Source organism: Tinamus guttatus, unplaced genomic scaffold, assembly GCF_059628265.1.
Source record: "Tinamus guttatus ecotype Peru unplaced genomic scaffold, ASM5962826v1 Tinamus_guttatus_pri_ptg001087l, whole genome shotgun sequence".
In the NCBI taxonomy this organism is placed as follows: Eukaryota; Metazoa; Chordata; class Aves; order Tinamiformes; family Tinamidae; genus Tinamus; species Tinamus guttatus.
The window spans coordinates 2,864,627-2,884,083 of NW_028289621.1; the positions used below are offsets into that span (position 1 = coordinate 2,864,627).

General features: G+C 44.7%; 1 protein-coding gene across 1 annotated transcript; it reads left to right on the forward strand.

The window, feature by feature from the left end:
• Window positions 1-1,509: 1,509 nt before the first annotated feature.
• On the forward strand, window positions 1,510-11,894 carry ITM2A (integral membrane protein 2A). The gene is made up of 6 exons (XM_088538506.1): window positions 1,510-1,660; window positions 5,269-5,400; window positions 5,613-5,801; window positions 7,142-7,252; window positions 8,435-8,585; window positions 10,817-11,894. Exons 1-6 carry the CDS (start codon window positions 1,577-1,579, stop codon window positions 10,903-10,905), a joined length of 756 nt encoding a protein of 251 aa, XP_088394632.1. The 5' UTR covers window positions 1,510-1,576; the 3' UTR covers window positions 10,906-11,894.
• The last annotated feature ends 7,563 nt before the right edge of the window (window positions 11,895-19,457 follow it).

A 19,457-nucleotide genomic window follows, 5' to 3' on the forward strand; every position in this document is an offset into this window, starting at 1 on the left:
GAATTTATGTCCATATATCTTTCCAGACCTATTTCTTCAGATTGCAGCTGCTCCACACAATACAATCAGCACAGAAGCAGCTTTATATGGAGGGAGAAGTTACCGGCCAAGCCAGCAGTTATGACTGGATGCGTAATGACAGGCAATGCGGTTTGGTGCCACCAGAATAACTTTCTCCTGGACACTGCACACTTTGAGGAGAGTGAACAAACTGCACATGCGGACACTAGTCTTGACTAAACGCAAGAGTCCCTCTTTTATCTCTGCAAAGTTTTGTATGCTGTCACAAAAACCGAGCATTTTCTTTTCCACATAAGGGTGCTGGGCAATTGGCAGATACAGTCAATTTGTTTAAGCATGAAGTAATTCTATTAGTTTAAGGTACTAAAATATTCATACAATGGATAAACTGCCATTGTACAGACAGACTGTCAGCCATACAGGAAGCTTCACTGATGTCTTTTAAATTCTGTGTTTAGGGACTTTGATGTAAGTATGGTTTAACTTCTTCCTAGCATGCTAAAACTAGGTAGAATGAAAAATGATTTGTAGATTTGTAGTTTTTTTGTTTTTTTGTGAAATGAAGCAAGTGGTTTCTGTTACTAAACAAAGTCAGTGGAAAGAGACTGAAGCCAAAGCTGCTCTTAACCTGACAGGCAGCAACGCCAGCCCTGTGCTCTTGCAAGGAAGCAGGGATATTGCATCCTTGGGGAAATAGGGACATGCTTCGAGTGCTGGAACGCGCCCTGCATTTTGTTTACACTTAGAAAAATTATGTCTTGTGGTATTTGCATAGCGTTTAGCTCTGTTTAATTACAGCTGTGCATGATAGTGTAATATTCAATGTAGCAGCTCAATGGTGGAGGCACCAGACCTAAAACCACTTTCCTTTCTAGAGCTGTGAAGCCCAACGCCAGTGAGACGGACAGTGACTTTCCTCAGTGTGGAAGTTCCAGACAGTCTAACATATGAAGCTTTCATCCCCTTCCCTTGGAGTTATTAAAATGTGACATTTCGTCCATCTTTGTAGGTTAAGATTCCTGATGGCCTCTTTTTTTTAAGAGAAAGGCCACCAAAAGCTGGGCAAAACACAGCTCTATGAACCCCACTGAACGCGGCTCAGAAATGTCTCCTTTTCACTGGAGAGCATGGTGCTCCCTGCATAAATACAGAATATTGAACATGTGATTACATAATGACTGCTGTGAAAGAAGACCACCGAAAACTGCAACAAGCAGCACGCTCATCCTGTCGCACAGCCCTTCCCTCCTCATCCTCTCGCTCTGGCAGGTTATTTGGACTCTTTATTTTTATTATCTCGAGCGTTGCGAGGGGCCGCAGCATCCCCCCCCCCCCCCCCACCACCCCCTGAGACGCCGCCATGGCGCCCGCGGCGCCTCCCTCTTCCCACAGGGCTCTGTGACGCGCCCCGCCCTCTCCGCAGCAGGCTCCGCCCACTCGGGGGCGGGGCAGCGACGCGGGGGCGGGCCCGTCTCTCGCCCCGCCTCGCCGCCCCGCTCCCGCTGCAGCTCCAGGCGCCCGGCCGGTCGAGCGGGCGCTGCGCAGCACCGCCGCCATGGTGAAAATCGCCTTCAACTCCCCCTTCGCCCACAAGGACGAGCCCAAGAAGGAGGCGGCCGAGGCGCTCGTGGCCGACAAGGTGCGCGGGCAGCTCCGCGGGGCCGCGCGGCGGCTGAGGCGGCGGCGGGGAAAGGGTGGGGGGGGGAGTGGAGGCGGCCGCCATCTTCTCGCCTCAGCGGCGGCGGCCGTGGCGCAGTTGGCGGCGGTCGCCGCGCTCCGGGTCCCGCTCGCCGCCGGCTTCGCCGTTGCCGCCCGGTGCGGGGCCGCGGGCGGAGGCCGCGCCGCGGTTCCGCGGTTGCCGCTCGCGCTTTCCGTTGGCCGCAGCCATTTTCGCCGCGGCCGCCGGGCCGGGCCGGGCCTGGGGCCGCGCAGGGCAGCGGCTCCCGCCGCTCCCTTCCCGGGGGGAAGCGCGGCGCCCTCGGCCGCAACCCGCTCCCAAGCCCCCCCAAAACCGCTGTTTTGCGGCGCACGGAGCGGGTTAAAGCTCCGAGGCCCTGTGGGCAGCGAGCTTAAGCTAATAAACCCTTAAGAGGGGATTTAAATAGAAACGCAGCCGAGTGCGCTGCGGTTGGTTCTTCCTTCCTAGCGAGTTGTCATGTTGCCGGTTCGAACCGAGCTCTTTAAATTCGTGGGAAGACCTTGTTTGTGAAGGTGGCGCAGGGCTGTGAATGCTGTCGGTCTGTTGACAGCCTCTAGGTAAATAAATGGGCAGCCCGAGACGAGGTGGGATGAGTCCAGCGGTAAAAACTGCCCTTGGAAACTTCCCCTTTTCCTCTGAGTCCTAATCGTGCAAGCAGGTCCCCTCCCAGCTCACAAAACTCCTCTCAAAACAGCAAGTCCCTAAAAGAGGGAACGAGCAGAGCAGGGTGGTATTGCTCGGTGGGGTCTTCTGAGTTGTGTAGACTTGTGCGTATGCAAGTACAGGCTGGTGTTGCTGTGTTAAAGGAGCGAGAGGAGAGGGCAGAAGTGGGATCCAGTGTTGGTGCAAGACAAAGTTAAATCTGGACAGGTTATTCTGCGTAGTCTAATGTAGATCAAACCTTTTAATGGCTCTTGAGGCAGCATTTTGCTTAGACACACTTTTACTAGCCCTCCAAGGTACAAATTTTAAGCGCGCGTGTGTGTGTGTGTATATATATATATATATATATATATATATACATATATATATATATATGTATATATATATATGTATATATATATATATGTATATATGTATATATACATATATATATATATATATATGTACATACACACAGAGCTTCATGCCCATGTTTTCAAGGTAGGCTCAAAAACGAGGAAAGCAGCTATTCCTGTTGCTTTATCATGCCTTTTGCAATAGTCTGTGTGTACGTGCCTGTCACTGAACTCTTCGCCCCGACTTCAGGGTTTAGAATAGCGTGTAAACATCAAGTTCGCAGTTCTGCTCGAAGACTAACTCATTTTAGTGCTTGTTAATGCCTCTCTTCTCTGCCTCCGCCCCTGGATACTTGAGCAGAGCAAACAAGTTTGATGGCTCGTGTTGGCCGAAACAGCACAGCAAAAATCCACCAGATAATCTTCACAAAACACTTGAGTTTGCAGAATGCTCTCCTGGAATTGACTGTGTCAACAGTGTCTCTTGAGCTAGTTGCAGATGTTGGCACAAGTTGTTGGGTTTTTTGTTCCTTTTTTTCCCCCCTCTCTCCTCTATTATTGCTAACTTGCTCTGCATGTTACTGTCCCACTCTGAACTGCGCTGCCTTTGCAGTTCGGCTCTCAAGCTGTGGCCCTGCACCCTCCTGGGCAGGGAATGCTGGTGTTATTTTCACTCACCAGCTCTCTGTACTCTTCTCAGATTCTGGCTTCGTACGCTGCTTCCTAACTTGATAAAATGGCTCTGCTTTGTTTGAAATTAGTGTAGTGCAAGCACAGCTAATTGCATGTGGACATCACGGCATCATCTGAGCGCTAGGAAGGCTGCGCTGCCAGAATTTGTCGCAGACTGTTGTGATCCAGTAACGATACACCAGGCAGGTAATAGCTGCAAGGTGTAAATGGAGATGGCAAAATATGAAGAGAACAGTCCTAGCCTTGATCTTACTGGCAAAATAGCGAGAAACACCATTTCCATGTAACAGCACAGAGATGTGACAGAATTCTGACCTGAAACTAGCTTGTTTTGACGGACTCCAGCCAATAGCAGATGCCTGTGTCTTGCTGAACCATCAATTTTTTGTTGCTTGGAGGATGTGAGACTAGAGGAGTGTTGACTTTGACTAAATGTAGGTTGTTTTTTGTCTTACAGTAGTCATACAGCTGATACGTTTGAATTTGACCCTGCTGTGTCTTGCCAAGCCTAGAATTGTGCGTTTTTTTTTTTTTTTTTAATAATGCTGTGGCAGGTCATGGTCACAAGTCCCTTAACACATCACCTCATAGAGAAATGCCAATAATGGCAGCCAAATTAAGAACGGACATGGAGGCTGCTGTGCTGAACCATGATATTGCTTCTAGGAGCAACCCTAAGAAAAAGATCTTACTACCTCATAAAACTCTTTTGTTCTTATGCTGAGTAAAGAGAGTGGATCTTAGAAAACTGTTAAATACAGTAGTTGCAAATCATTAAAGGGATGTAGTGAGCTGAGCACCAAGGTTTCCCAAAAACCTTGTTCCCTTGTTGCTTCCGCTCCTACCTTCTCCTATCTTGAGACACAGAAATGCTGTTTGCTGTCCAAGTGAATGTCTCCCTTGCCTGTTTTGTATTTGACAGTATCTCTTGTCTCAGCCCTGCACCCAAAAGGCTAGAGAGGCACCTAAAGGGCTAGAGGGACGTTACAACCTGCCATTCGGACGCCACCACCACCACCTTTGCAATCAGTGTTGCACAAGTGATTCCCATGTTACTTAACAGTAGTAGTAGTGGTTTCACTTGGATGGAGTCATCTGCTGTTTAACAGAACAATGAAGGAAAAAAAGTCACTAAAGAGTTCAAGTTTAGACTGCTAGAAGCAAAACTTCCCAAGTACTTGAGTGGGAGGAAGAGAATTTTGAGGCTTTGAGAGAGGGTATGACACAAAGTATATTCTTTGAGTACTTCTTTGAGTATATTTTGGAGGTTAGACTCAATCTGACCAGTATTTCTTTTCTGTAGTTATCTCCATTTATGCATATTACAAGCTCCAAAACCACCCGGATGTTTGACTTGTGTGAGATTTTTCTTCAGCTAATAGATAAAGTCACAGTATAATTATTTTTTTGTGATAGTCCAGCTTTATAAGGAAAAGTCAAGTTATCTTATTCTGTGATAGTAAGAGGAGAATAGGAAATAGGCTTTGAGAAAGAGCCCAAAGACTCTGTGTACTTTTAAATGACCTTGCCCTACAAATCTCGCCTTGCTAATGTTATATTGTGACTGTAGTTCTCTCTCTTTTGTTACAGTTATATAAATTTCTTGCACCTCTCTTCAAACAGGTTTAATTTCTGGTTAGATCTGGAAAGGTTACTCTTAAGTCAGGCTTTCCTCTTTCTGTGCTGTTGAAAACTTATTTTGATCGATCATAAAAATATTTTATGAAAGTATTCATTATGAAGCTTAGCTCATGTCTCTGAGGTAGGCAGTGAGAAGCATTGTAGGTCAAACTAAAGCACTCGGTAAGAACTTGCTTTAAAGCAGCTATATCTTCTGTTTCCTTCTTTTCTTTAAAGGATCCAGAAGTTGCCACACATGGAAGTGAAAATTCATCGGGAAGATGTCTGTTGACTCTGCTGGGTCTAGCATTCATCTTGGCAGGAGTTGTCGTCGGTGGAGCCTGCATCTACAAGTACTTCATGCCCAGGGTAATGCAAAGCTTCCCTTTTAGTATAGCATAGCCAAGCAAAAGAGTATAGTTGTAGTGCAGGGGTTTGTATCGTGGTGGTAACTTTTAACAGATACCTGAAGGCTGCTGTGGCTGATAGACGAGCTTCAGGTGCCATGGACCCCCACATGGTTTCTTAGCATAAGTGGTGGGAGTACAGTTTTAAAGTAATTGGTTTTCCCTTGCTTCTAGCATAAGGTGTATCGTGGTGAATTGTGTTATGCCGACATCGAGAATCGGGATCGAGCAGTAGAACCTTATTTCCTCCCCATTGCTGAAGAAGCTGACATCCGGGAAGACGATAACATAGCGATCATTGATGTTCCTGTCCCCAAGTTCTCCGACAGCGATCCTGCAGCCATCGTCCACGACTTCGACAGGGTGAGCGCAGCGAGGCAGTGCGAATCACCGAGTCTCATCTGGAAGCTGCAGAGTGGGTGGCAATAGGGGTGGAAGGGAGGGGAGAAGGATCCTTAGGTTAAGTGTGGGGAAAACTGACCTTTGGAAAAGTTTCATTTTAACTCTTTAAGAGCAGCTCTGCTTCTGCAAGTAAGGAGTGTTAGGCGAAAAGTGGGGAAGTTCACAGCCCCTGTGATTCTGATTCGTTTCAGGCTAATGGAGCTCAGTGCTGCCCAACTTTAAAAATTGTTGCCAGTAGCATGTCTGAAAGTGATGCATGTCACGTGGTTAATAATTCTGTTTAATTCAAGCTGAGGGAAAGAGAACCCTGTAAACTTGAACTAGGAAACAGAACAAAACTGTGGATTTGGTGTAAGACTGTCAAATTTAGTGTTATTGCCAAATTCAGAATTCCAGACAAGTCTAGAGTCCTTCTTCAAAGTAAATGAACTAAAATCGTTTTAAAAGTGATTAAAATTAGAAATCAAAAATGCTGTTAGTAACATGTGGCTTTTCTAAAGCCAAGATGGGCGGCATCTGGTTTTGGTTTAATGTTTTTATTGAGGTTGCACTGATGGCCCTAATGGTGGCCCTTAGCCTCACTGTAAAAACTCCTCGGGTGGTTTGTGAAGCAGACGTGGAGCTGCAGATACAACCATTGTAAAGATGCCAGAACTAATCTCAGTGCACGCTGCCTTTTGGCAATAGCATGAAATGCCATAGTGACCAGCTGCTTCTGTATTTGCAATGCCTGCAGGACCTTGCTGTAATCTAAAGTATTTGGACAATAAAGAGCTTCAGGTGATTCTGACTAAGGGCAAAGTTGCAATAAAACAATGGGTATATATGCATAACTTCATTTTTGCTAGTTTGGTACTCGGTGGGGATGCCGAAATGAATTCCTAGAGACTTTTAACACTTGTCCCAAATAACTGTTTCCAGAGAATGATTGCTTTCCTGCATTAAGGTACCTTTAATTTGCATTGTGCTTAATTAGACCGGTTCAATTATGAAAACACACGTGCAAGTACTTTCTCTGTATTAATATGAACTTGACTCTTGTTAAGGACTGACACATTCAGCTTAGTCAGCTGTCACTCCTGTTCAGAAGTTCTGTTGTGTAAACCAGAGCTGTAACAGCTCTGTTTGGAACCATAGTAACAAGTGCATGTACTGAGGTGGTTCCTCAATATTTTGATACTGCCAGTGCATAAGCTCTAGTTTTTAAGCTTCCTTCCTAGACCTTGTAGAACTGTACTCTGAAAGTCACGCAAAGGTCACAGTTAATGGAAAACTCTTCATTTTTTTCCTCACTGAAACAGCTTCTGACAGCTTATCTTGACTTGCAACTGGGTAACTGCTATGTGATTCCTCTGAACACATCCATAGTTATGCCACCAAGGAACTTGATGGATCTCTTTGCAAAGCTTGCGGTATGTAGGAACTGTTCAGTCGGGCTAGGAAAATCCCTTTAAAAAATTCTGGACGTTACTCTTTATCTACAATCTCTTGCTGAAATGGTCCTCTTGACACCAAAGTACATAATCCCCTGTCTCAGTCGCTGTGCTGAAGCGTTAGGCCAGCTGTCAGTACCCATTCTGCTGAGTAGATTCATGCTTAATGCATTCATTTATACCTAGCTTTATGAAAGCTAAAAGCAGCTAGTTAGTAAAGATGACTTTTGCTATTATAAAGAAATATGATAAAACTCTGTATACCATTGAAAGCCTAAAATTGAAAGTTACTGCCAGGAAGTTCACTTACCCTATAAGAGCTTTAATAAAAATGATGATGCTAACTTATTCTTCTGTTTTAGTGGTAGCATAGTTACGAACTCTCCCTATAAATCTTCATTTTTCAATGACTAGAACAGGGTTTTCTTAAAAACAAACAAAAAACCCCACAAAAAACAGTCTTCTAGGACAAGCTGCTAGAGCTTGCTGCTACTCCCTGTTCCTTGTGATGCTGAGCTATTGTGTGTCAAATGTACTTTTCAAAAGAGTCATTGCCGACTGCTCAACACCTAAGCTAGATCAGGTAGCATCAGCATTAACTTGCTTAAGGAAGCTCCACTTTCTCACTTTTTTTTTTTTTTTTTCCCCTCCCCTCCTCTTTCCTCTTTCATAAAGACAAACTTTAAATGCAATCCCCTGACCAACATCTTTCAGGTGTTGAGACTGGGAGGGATGAGTGGTGGTTTAAGTAATGCTGTCATCTTTAGTGGAGACCAAATTCCTGTAGATTTGGATTCTGTGTTTTGGTCAATACGCTTCCACTACTGAAAAACTGTAGAAGAGGTCCTTTATTTACTTCTTTAATTTTAACTGCAGCCTTTACGATACTTGCAGACAAATAAATACGGGCTGACTGTATTTATGTTTGCTTCATGTGAGGTGAGCAATGTTAACTTCACACGAACTGCGACTGTTTGAAACTGCCTTGGTCAGTTTTTAACTTCTTTGGTATGCAGTCACTCGCAACTAGCCTAGTGTTAACACTAAAATGAGGGAAGACTGACATCTAGGGTCTCAAACCTTTCCAAAGCAAACAAAATGGTAGTGACATTAGTCTGTTGTTAGCAGGATACTGTATCTCAAGACTTCTTTTCCTCCTAGACTGGCTCGTACTTGCCTCAGACTTATCTGGTCCGTGAAGAAATGGTGGTTACAGAAGAGATAAGTAATGTGTCTGATCTGGGTGTCTTCATTTACCAACTCTGTGTTGGAAAACAGACCTTCAGACTGCAGCGCAGAGATCAGATGATGGGTAAGTTTTCATCAGTAAAAGAAATATATATTACAGGAGGAGGGGATAAATGAAAAAATAAAATCAAAGATTTTTGGAAGTCTGTGGGCCTTCAACATATCGTGCCTGGTATGAATATGTAACTTCATTCAAACTAGTAGTTATGTGCTCAAACCTAATTTCATCTTAAGTCTATTGCTATTTTTTTTTTCTTCTTTTCTTTTGACTTGAAGTCTTGGTTTGGCCCCCAAATTCAGATAATCAGATTATGAGTCATTGTAGGATGGATAGCTTATTCTATCTTTGTCCTATCTAAAAGTGGGTTACATGAACGCCAAGTAAAAGGATTATCTTCTGGTTCACTTGCTTTGAAAAGTTGGACATCTAGAGCAGACCTCTGCGTTGAAAGAGGAAGAGCACTTCATAGGAGGTTTTATGCTGTTGCTTTTCTTCCTTGTCTGCTCCCCTCCCTTCCCCCTGCACGTCTGTGAAAAGGCCAGTTTCATCAGGATTGAATTTGATGTGTCAGTGCCTTGACGTATTGGAAGGAGGCCTGGAGTATGAAAATCTGATGATGCTGTCAATTTTACTTCAGTGAAGTTCTCGAGGCATTTCATAGCCTGCTGCTCTCACTGAACACAGAGCAAACAAATCCTTTGTCACTTATTGGCTTTTAGAATGCAAATGTTTGATTTGTCAGAACTCTCTGCTCCTGTTCTTCCTGCCAGACTCCTGGGCAGGATTTTCCTCAGCCCAGTTACAGGTTGCAGAGTCTGAACTTGTGCCTGCTGTTCCCTGGAGACCACATCCTATACGTGGGAGCTTAACTTGCTGCTCCTGCCCAGCTAACAGTGTAAGGCAGGCGAAGAAACAGTAAATGCTGCCTCTATAGGAGACAGACATGTTTGTGGTGTCTTTTTTAAAGTGCTCAGATGTTCAGAACAGCAATTTGATTGCCGCTGTTGAAAGACTGCAGTCTATACACAGTGATGTGAAGAGTATTTGTGGTGTTTTCTTAAAATATGAGTTACTTTGCTCTAGCATACCTGAGTTTGTGTTTCTGGCATCGTCACTGCACAGGAAATGACTTCTAGAATACCTCTGTAGAAATGCTGTCTAGTAAATGAATAATGCCCCGGGTGCAGATTCTTTCCTGTAACTAACCTTGTTTACCCTTGGAAAAAAGCTGTCCAAATGAAAAGCCACTGCAGAGGGGAAAGCTGTTCAGGAACAAGGCTTCTCTTGCTTTCAGATTAGATTTCTCTTTAGCTGCTGCTTGGTGCTGTGCTAGCTCTCAGATTTTTGTAGTTTATAGATTTGCTTATCAGAGCTGTGTGACTTTGGGTTGTTCTGCCAGAATTCCCGGGAGATGTAACTGGAGGCATCCATGAGACTGGAGAACTCATTCTAGCTGTTCAAATCCATACCCGCTTACATAACCACTGGAAATTTCTTCTTCGCTTGTGCTGACATTAAGATAGTGATGAACTGAAGGAGAGCCCAACTATTATTAGTTTTGATACGCTACAACAGTGCCCTGCAGGGTTTATTTTAAGCCCCAGTGCTCGTAGACTTCCATGGAGAGCTTCCGTTGCCTGCTCTGAATAGTCTGCTTATTTCAACAAGCTTGGGTTGATCAGCTTGCCCAACTACAAGACTTCTTGCCTCCTATCAAAAACTCGCAGCTGGCAGAGGCAAACCACGTCAAATTCGGCATGTTCCAACACATCCTGTGAGAAATTTCAGTGAGGTCTTGAGGTGGGAGGCAGATCATCACAGGGCTCACTTTGAGATGAAGACTGCCACAGAGAAATGTGCTCTGTGCTAACACATAGGAAGGAAGAAAAGTCCTGATAAGAGGCGGCTCTTTCTGCTTCCTCTCAGCTCTTAACTCTTCCCTGCAGTTTATCTGCTTTGTTTTTCCTTTCCTTTGTGGTTACAAAGGGCTATGAGAAACTGTGCTCCGAGCCATCTGCTTGGTGTTCTCCTTCCTCAGGAAGATGGTGCCAGACTGCTAGAACAGACTGTAACTTGTAGATTGTTTTGACCCCTGTTTGTATCTAGCCCCTCTTGAGAATGGGGGGCTCTCTAATAGCCAAACCCATAGGCAGCCTTAGTGGCTGTGAAAGAAAGCGCTACAGATCATGATTTTATCTTTTTGCTCTTCTTAAGTATCTAAAAACTGATAAATGCTTCCTGTTGAGAACTTATCAAGCTGTTTCACTTAGGCTCTCATCTCCTCTCATCCCCAGGTCTGCAGAAACGTTCAGCTGAGAACTGTCACTCAATCAGACACTTTGAAAACTCTTTTGTTGTTGAAACAAAGATTTGCCAGCAGTGAAAGGTGCAGAATGAGAAGCGACTCGTCACACCCTCGTTGAGAAGTCTGAGCTTTAGACCTTGACTTCTAAATTAAAACGTGCAGTGATAATCAAAAGCCTTATGCATTTTCTGTGTATTGCTTATATTACGAAAGACAAAGTCACCATTTCAGCTTTCTTTAATTCTTGATATAACAATATTTTTAGTTTTTTCTTGTAAAACTTAAATTTGAGTAAGGTTCAGTTTAGAAGGGTAATATCAGTTTATTCATTGAATGTTTGATTTTTAAAATCTGGGAATGGCAGAAAAATATATATATTAAAAAGTTAACCAATTTCTTGGCTGGAACCAATTCTATTCACCTTAACTTTCACAGAACAAGTAACGTATTAATAATCTGTGGTTTGCACATTTTGTGTAGTTTTGTAGAATAGCTCTGCACTCGGGTCTCCTGGCTAAAAAACTCTGATGAATATCGTTAAAGGTTTATTTTAACTTCCATGTGTGAAGCATGTAAAATCTAACCTCAGTGATCATAAACCTCTAACATTGCTTTATTTCATTTTGTGCAATTACTGTATTGAATTCGTATGTATATTTGGAACCTTCCCCAAGCTTACACTTAATTCTTATACATTTGTTTGGTTTTGTGGTATTTAGTTGTTAGATTTGGATGGAGTTACTCTTAAAGCTTGTCAGTATTTTTGGTTATGAATTCGTTTATCTTGTAGGTTCCTATTTCAAGAATATCTTCTGGTATAGCCCACTCGTGAACGTGACTGTAGTTGTAAACTTAAACTACTCTGGCTTATACAATCTTTTTAGATCAACTTTTTATGAGCAAGTAGCATTACTCCTGCAGTCAAGGGTGGTGGTCCTTTTTTTTTGAAAGCTGCAGCAAAAGTTAAGGAAGAGTTAATGTCCTGCAGTTGATAAACATGAGAGTTTTAATAAGGGACTTTATATTGACATAAATTCTGCAACCCTGTAATAAATGTTTCTCTAAAATGATGGTGTTGGTGTGACTTACTGGTGCATGTGTGATGCATGGGGGATGTATGGTGCACACGGGGGGTTCCTCTTTCTGCCTTTCCTGCCCTGTCCTCTCCTGCTTGCTAGGCTGGATTTCCTCTTCCTCTGGAAATCTTTAGTGTGCAGAAAACTGGGGAGCGGGGGCAGCAAAGAGGTAAAAGGTGTCTCACAGCGTGACCTCCCAAGAGGTAAATCTCGCTGCTCCAGTGCTGCGAGTGGAGTTTGCAGAGTGGCCTTCCTGGCACGTGGACAGCAGTGATTAATTCTCACGTAATCTGTAATTCTGCCCTTTCAATGCTCATATGGTGACTGGTATTACTGTGTGCCTAGCGGCACTACCACCTCGAGGTTCCTCTGGCTCGTTGTGATATCCAAAATCAGCGGAGGGCTGGTCGGCTCCTTGCAGCAGTGCCTTTGAGGGCCTGGCCGTGGGATCTGCAGCGAGTTTCCTCTTGCTTCGGCCATCGGAAAGTGCCGCTCTGTGACTTTTACGCGCACAGCTTCCCGGGAAGGCAGCTTCAACTGTAATTGGGACTGACACGGTAAGTGCTAAGAAAGAGGGAGTAAAAAGAGGAGCTGCTCTGAGTCATTCTATGCAACTGTGTGGAAGAAGGAGTAGGCTGGAGCACAGTAGGGAATTCTGCCGCCTCTTGCAGGAGAGGATGTGACTGTTCTCCCCAGGCGTGTGAGCGATGGGAAACGGGATGCAGAGGACATGTCCTGACCAAGAGCATTTGGCTGCAAACTTGTAAGTCTCGGTAAGTATTTCATTTATGACTAAAGCTTTAACGCTCAAGTGCAGCGTGTAGGAGACTTGTAAGGGCTGTTGCTGGGAGTCAGCTGGGGTTTGGTGGCTCGGGGCAGCAGTCTGCCCGGACAGCTCTCCCTGTGGCCCACGCTTGCCATGCGCCTGGGCAAGGCCTCTTGCTGCGAGCTCCCTCGGGATGACTCGAGGGGATGGGAAGGGTGGGCGAGTTGGCTGATTTGTTCTGAGTCTTCAGTGGAGAGGGTTGGAGTGCATTGGTTGCAGGGTGGGTGTGACTGTAGCGTTAAGAAACTTCCTTTCCAGCTGGACAGTGCTCAGCTCTCACTGACTGAGGCTTCAGGCTGCTCGCTGCCTCGTGGGACATGTAAGGAATGCTGGAAACACTTCCAGTGTTCTGGAACAGTTTCCCTTGCCTCCGCCTTTATCCCTTTATCCCTTTTAAAGCCCTAAGGCATCATTAGATATCCTTGGCACTCGGCCACGGTGTTCAAAGGCACAAGTCGTTCCCTGGGGCTGAATGTCACCTACAGCTCCTGTCCTGGGAAGCAGCTGCAGTGGGACACGGTCATCCCTAGCTCCTTCCTAGCCCCATTGCGGGGACACGTGTGTTGTGGGCGGAGAACTGCAGTTTGCCTCTGGAATCGCCAGTCTCAATCCCAGGAAGGGCAGGTGCAGAGCGGGAAGGTGACACCGGCCCTTGGGTACATTGTGTTGGCAGGTGACACAGCTGGCCAGGCCCGAAGCTGCTCCGGGCTGGGGCGCCGGGTAACCCGGCGTCTCTGTGCGAGGAAGGAATTATGTTACTGAGGTGCAAATACAGACTTATTCACAATACCGGCTTCCTATACACAGGCATGTACTGAAAAATCAAGCGGTGCAAACAGGGCAGTCTGTGCTGTGCATGCACTTGCTTATTGACCAGATATATTTGTACTAGCTTGCAGGTTATTTTCCTGGCACAATACATACTTAATGCAAGTTTTAAATATCTAATGAATATAAATAGGCAAGCCAGTGCTTTGGGTTCTTCCAACGCTTTATGTGAAGGGTTTTTTTACTTTTTTTTTTTTTTTTTTTCCCCAGACTTATTTCTACTCTGATGAGACGGACATATGAAAAAATCACAACAGCAAACTTGTATTTGCTCCTTGGGGAGGAGGCTGTGGAGTTTGGGGGCAGCCTGAGCACTTTCTGTTTCAAGGAGCTCGTGAGAGGTGAGATGTGGCTGCTGGTGGCGCTGCGAGAGTGACACACGCAGAGGCTTTCATGACAGTAGCTCTTAGTCCTCAGTATCAGCTGCGTTACCAGCTGCCATCCGTATTGCAGTTGGGTTATACACAACTTTAATTTTCCCCTGGCTTGCTTTTGTAGAAACTCAGCGAAATTAAAGTGCTGTTTGTATGTATGAACACCTTGAGAGGAAGAACAAGGCAATAAAAAATATGGACAGCTAAGAGAGCTTTGAAGCACATAGTGAAGCCTCAGCCTGATGTGAAATGGAGCTTCAGCACCTCAAACTTGATGGTTGCCAAAAAGTGAGGCCAAATTTTCCCTGTAAGCTCAATTCTGGTAGCACGGTCAGGACACCTTGGGCATGAAAAGTCTCACCTTTCTTATAGCAAAAATCAGTGTCTGTGTGCAGCTATCTGGAAAAGAGAGCCCTCCTAAGGCTACTTTACGTTACTTTGAAAGTTGTTTCTTAACCCTATTTACACCCAAAACTACTCTGGGAGCAATAGGAGTCCTCAGAGGTGATGTAGGGAAGATGGGGGTCTGGAGGAGAGACTTGGGCTGATGGGGGATTTGGATTGAGGCAACTTTAGGCTGTTCGTTATTGTGAAAATCCGAGCACAGTCAATACGGTTGCAGTTAAGTGGCCCAGGAAAAGCTTCTGTCCTTCTTTTCAGGGGATCTGAAGTCTGAATTCAAAATGTTTTGAGCACAAAAGCAGCTTGGGAATTTGTGAGAGCCTTTTCCAGGTCCTTAGCTTGTCTGCTAATGTATAGGAGAACTGTGAGGTGCTCTGCTAGGCCTTCAACGGGCAGGATTCCTCAGCTATTTTCTGCATGCCTTTATTTTTCTCTAAGGAAGACACAACAGAAGAGGAGTTACAAGTAAACAGCGAGTGTGTCAAAGCAATTTGTTTAATGTATGCTATCTGCTTTTGCTAGTGAAGTCTGCGATATGTAGCTCAATCCTCATAAAAACAGGATCAATAAGATAAGAGTGGGAATTTATTTTTAGAAACCTGTATTTTCCTGGGAACTCTACAGCAAGAGCCTAGCTCTGAGTTTTGTTAAATGCTCTCTCTTTTTGAAAAAAAGAAAATGTTTTAGGGAAGACGTGGTCCGGTGCCATGGGGGGAAGCCGCACGGAGCCGGATTTGACATGAGTTTTCCTTTCCCTTGCAGGCTTCGGGAAGCAGCAGCCAGAGGAGCGGGCAGGGGATGTGCAGAGATGAGCTGACGTGCGTACAGAAACATTTGTTTTCATCATAATTAAGCTTCCGTTTTTTAAAAAGGGAAGGCAAAAATATCAAGCAAAAGGTTAAAAGTACATGGCTTGGGAAAGGTCTGGAGTCTAATGCAAGTGTAGCAAGTTTTCTGTTTTCAGAGAAATAATATGCTTGATATGTGCAGGTTCTACAGAAATATTAACGTCACAACTACTTTCAAGGTTGTAGTAGCACCATGTTTTAAAAAAAAAATTAAAAAAAAAGCAATGCGTAAAGTAAGGGTGAAGGGTAACTGAGCTGGGAGGTTCCTGCAAAGAGCGGGTTAAGGGATCAAGCTTCTGAGTAGGGGAAGTTTTTTACTCTGATAGCACCTACATTAATAGCCCATATGTAATCATCTTGTCAACATGCTGAGAAGAAGCAAGCAGTATTTTACTTCCAGATTTGTATGTTTTGGGGTGGTTTGTCCCCATCTGATCACAATCTAATCCAGAGGAAATTTATACAAAAAAACCCTGCTGAAATCCAGTAATGACAGCTCTGCTACAGGCATAACCACTCTTCTGTACAAGAGGATTCAGGAAAGGAGCAATGAGGTTGATATTTCAATCTTTACCGCATCGCATGTAACTGCAAATAGCTTTTCCTTTTAAGTGTTTTAGGCTATTTATTTTCATTTTCCTGAAAGACACTGGGACAAGTTATAGAGTTACTAGAATTAAATGCACCGACTACTAAATCGAGGGCAAGGGCGCTTTTAGCAGAGCCTTTTATATGGCTTTAAGAGCTTAGGGAAAGCTGCCTTTCAGTGCAACATCTTGCACTTTGTTAAGTGGGAAAGGGAGGGGAATTACATAAACCAGCTGTGGTCGTTAGCTCAGGTGGGTTGAGTCATCCTGTGCAAAGCCCCATTCCTTTGCCTTAACTGCATACAGAGCACAAAGCGAAAGAGTCCAGAGTCCCAGCCGAACTGCGTGGCCGAAGGACAGTAACCAAATGTCCCCCAAATCTCTCAGACTCACAGGATCTGGATTGACTTCTGTGGATTTACTAGTTCCTGGCATCACGGGGAAAGCTACCAGAAGACAGCTTAGCAGAGTTTGCCATAAGTTATGGCCGGAATACCGCTCGGCAATGAGCTCTGAATCCCTCCAGGCTTCTGTTTCGCTGTTCCCAACTCTCCCTCCTGTGCCCGGGGTTTGCTCCTCCTGAGCTGCTGCAGTTGTGCTTGCTGCAGGGTGCGGTGCAGTCGGCCGCTCCGTTCCAGCCGTTAATGATCCAGCAGCTGCCAACTTCAGTGGTTGTATGTGGATACTTCAACTTCTCCTTTTCTAGGAAGAAAAAAAAAGAAAAAAGGCACATTATGCTGATTAACTAAAGATAGCCCCCCAAGTGCATTGCCTTTTATGCCCAAACCAAAAATAAAATAAAATAAAAAAAGCCCAGAGCAGAAAAGGACAACTTAAGGGACAGATAAACGTGCTATAACTTGCAGTCTCTACTGTGGCACCTGAGCTGAACTGCCACTCTGAGAGGACCATATACAAGGTAAGTCTTGAAAGCGTTAGGGCTGCCCTTACCATCCAGATCATGCTCCTACCTTTCCCATCATATAGGGAATGATTCGCTGCTGGCTATAGCACAGCACCCAAATACATGTATTGATTGAAGCTTTAAGACTCTAACCAAAATAATTTTACATATATCATACTTGCATTATCTCATTAAAGCAATTTCCTGTACAGATAGATGCAGTCATGACAGTAGCTATGCAATATAACTGGGTGTATTTCCTGTCTTGACAATAATTGGAGACTTGCCTCCTACCACTGCACGGCCGAAGGAAGTTACCTCATACGGTTAACTCTGTTTACTTCAGCTTACTTTCTGTCTTTAAAATAACTTTTTGTACTCTAACACCCCTTCCCCAGGTTTTACATTAAATGTGGATGTGAATTCATTGTCCAGGAATCACTTATTCTGCTTGAGAATATAATAAATTACTGTTTTTTATAGAAGTGTTCAGATTCTCTTGAGCTGCTCCCCTTCAGGATATTGAGATTGCTCCACATTACGTCCGTGCATGGATACTCTGATTCCAGGACTGGGAACCTTCTTCCTATAAATTTCATCCCCTGCCTGGGTGGAAGCAGGTTCTGTGGAATGAGCGCGCCTGTATATAGGAGGCATCAGAACAGATCTGTGCATAGATAAACCTGGAGATTGCGGTTACTATCAGAAATCCTTCACTTCTGTTTGCTGTGAATGATAATATTGGTGGGAATCCTGTCTGCACTCTCATTTTAAGGTAAATAATGTACTTTGATTCCTCCGCACTTAGCAAAAATTGTTTCTTTGTCAGAACGGCCTCTGAGGGCTCTTTCACTAGTTAGTCTTCAATGCTTAGCAGAGCACCAAGGTGATGAAGGAGCCTCCATCCAGGCAGTTTCAGCCTTACCAGTGTGCCTTACCTCCCAGTATGAAGTCAGAAGCAGGTTGGTCTTTGCCTTCACACCCAAGGGTAAAAAAGAGCAATTTGCACGAGGTAGATGGTAGCACTTCCACGCTTGTGATCTGAGCTGTAATTGCTGATTTTTCATGCAACGGTTGAACAGTCTGAAAGAAATTGAAGTGTTTGCCTTAATCTTGTGCATCCGTGCTCTAGTATGTGCTGGTTTCTTTCATATCAGAGTTCTGGCTGCTCTTGTCAAAACTTTGGTATCGTCCCTCTTGACAAACCATGGCCACATTTATTTACAAGCTGCAGCTGAATCAGGAGGCTGTTTGGGCAGCCAAAAGGCAGGAATGAAACTCTAAAGACACCATCTCTCTACACTAGTGACTTTAGAGAGTGTTTTCTCTGCTAAAGGTTTGTCTGGGCGGAGGTGATGAGGAAGTTGAAGCTCAGAGAGGCTGAGAAGAGCTTGAAGCTAGAGCTGCTGGTGTGTTCCTAGGGCCCCACTTCGGTTGTAGATCAGGACTTGGTTTTCAACAGGGAAATGACTCACGCTGGCTGAGAGGGATTGAGTTTTGGCTGAATGCCTTCAGTATGGGAGAAAAATGAGCTACAGATCTCAGCAACCTTTTTCTTTCATAAGTATTCCATTTGCAGATATACTGGGTATCTTTCTATCCCATGTTCACAATAATATTTGGTATGTTTTCATGGAGCTAGCCTGATTTCCTTGTATAGAACCCTTTATTGGAGGGGGTGGTTTTTTAGCGTACCAGTGTTTCACATGCTTTAGTCCTACAGAAATGTGGGTCAAAACACCTCAGTAACAAAGCCACCGTGGGGCTTGAGTCTGGGATTTCCCCCGTGCTCAGTGCAGTGCTCACATATCCGGCCCAGACCACTTTTCCCCATCTCAAACTTTTGGTTTCTCTTCATCTTAAGACCCAGACAACTTAATACGATGTTGACGTTGGTGCCCTGTGTTCAGCTGTTCCCAGAGGCCCAAAAAAAAAGGCAAACAAATGTGTCCTCTGCAATCTGTGGTTTCTTTTAAGGGTAATAACATAATGGGGGGTGTCACTGCTTTACAGAGAGAAGTTGTCCTTGTCCTCAGACTGCTTTAGTAGGTCCCACTGAAGCAGGAATAAGCCAAGGAGCTTTTGAAACTCCTGGCCTGGGATGGCTCAGTCAAGTGCAAAGAAGCCAGGGAGGAAAAGTTGGGACCAAGTTACTGGGAAAGGCACGGATGGAGCCGCGGTGCCGGAGACAGCGCCGGGAGCAGCGCTGCTGCTGTCCCGGACCTTGGGAGAGCGGCTCCGGGGAATTTTTAGGCCACTAACCAACAGGAACAGCCTGGGATGTGGGATTTCAGCCATTTTCACTAATCCACTTAAGCAAGAAACCTCTCATTAAACAAGAACCTCTGTGCTGTGTAATTTGTTTCAGCTTCTGTTTTACATAGGTCTCTTGGGAACTTTCTCTCTAGCTGCCTAGACCTTTGTCTGACCACAAGGAGTTACCATTTCTTTAAATACTGGCTATGTCATATAATAGTGGGTTTGAGGCAAGATAATGTCACTGAATCACAGGACTGATAGGCGGCCTTGCTGCAGATTAGAGAAACTAGTCCGCTAAAAAAGTGATGTGGAGGGGTTGGGCTTAAAATTTGAAAATAACATATTTCTATTAGGACTTCTGGAAGGGCAAGTAGGGAGATGGAGCTGGTTCTTTGGTGCTTGGAATAAACCACTGGTATTTGCATGTTTTGGTTGGTAAAAGCCACGACTTTGCTCATGGGTCCTGCCTAGGTTTCCCTTCCTACCTCATTGCTGAGCCTGTGGGAAAGTGGGTTGGCGGATGTTA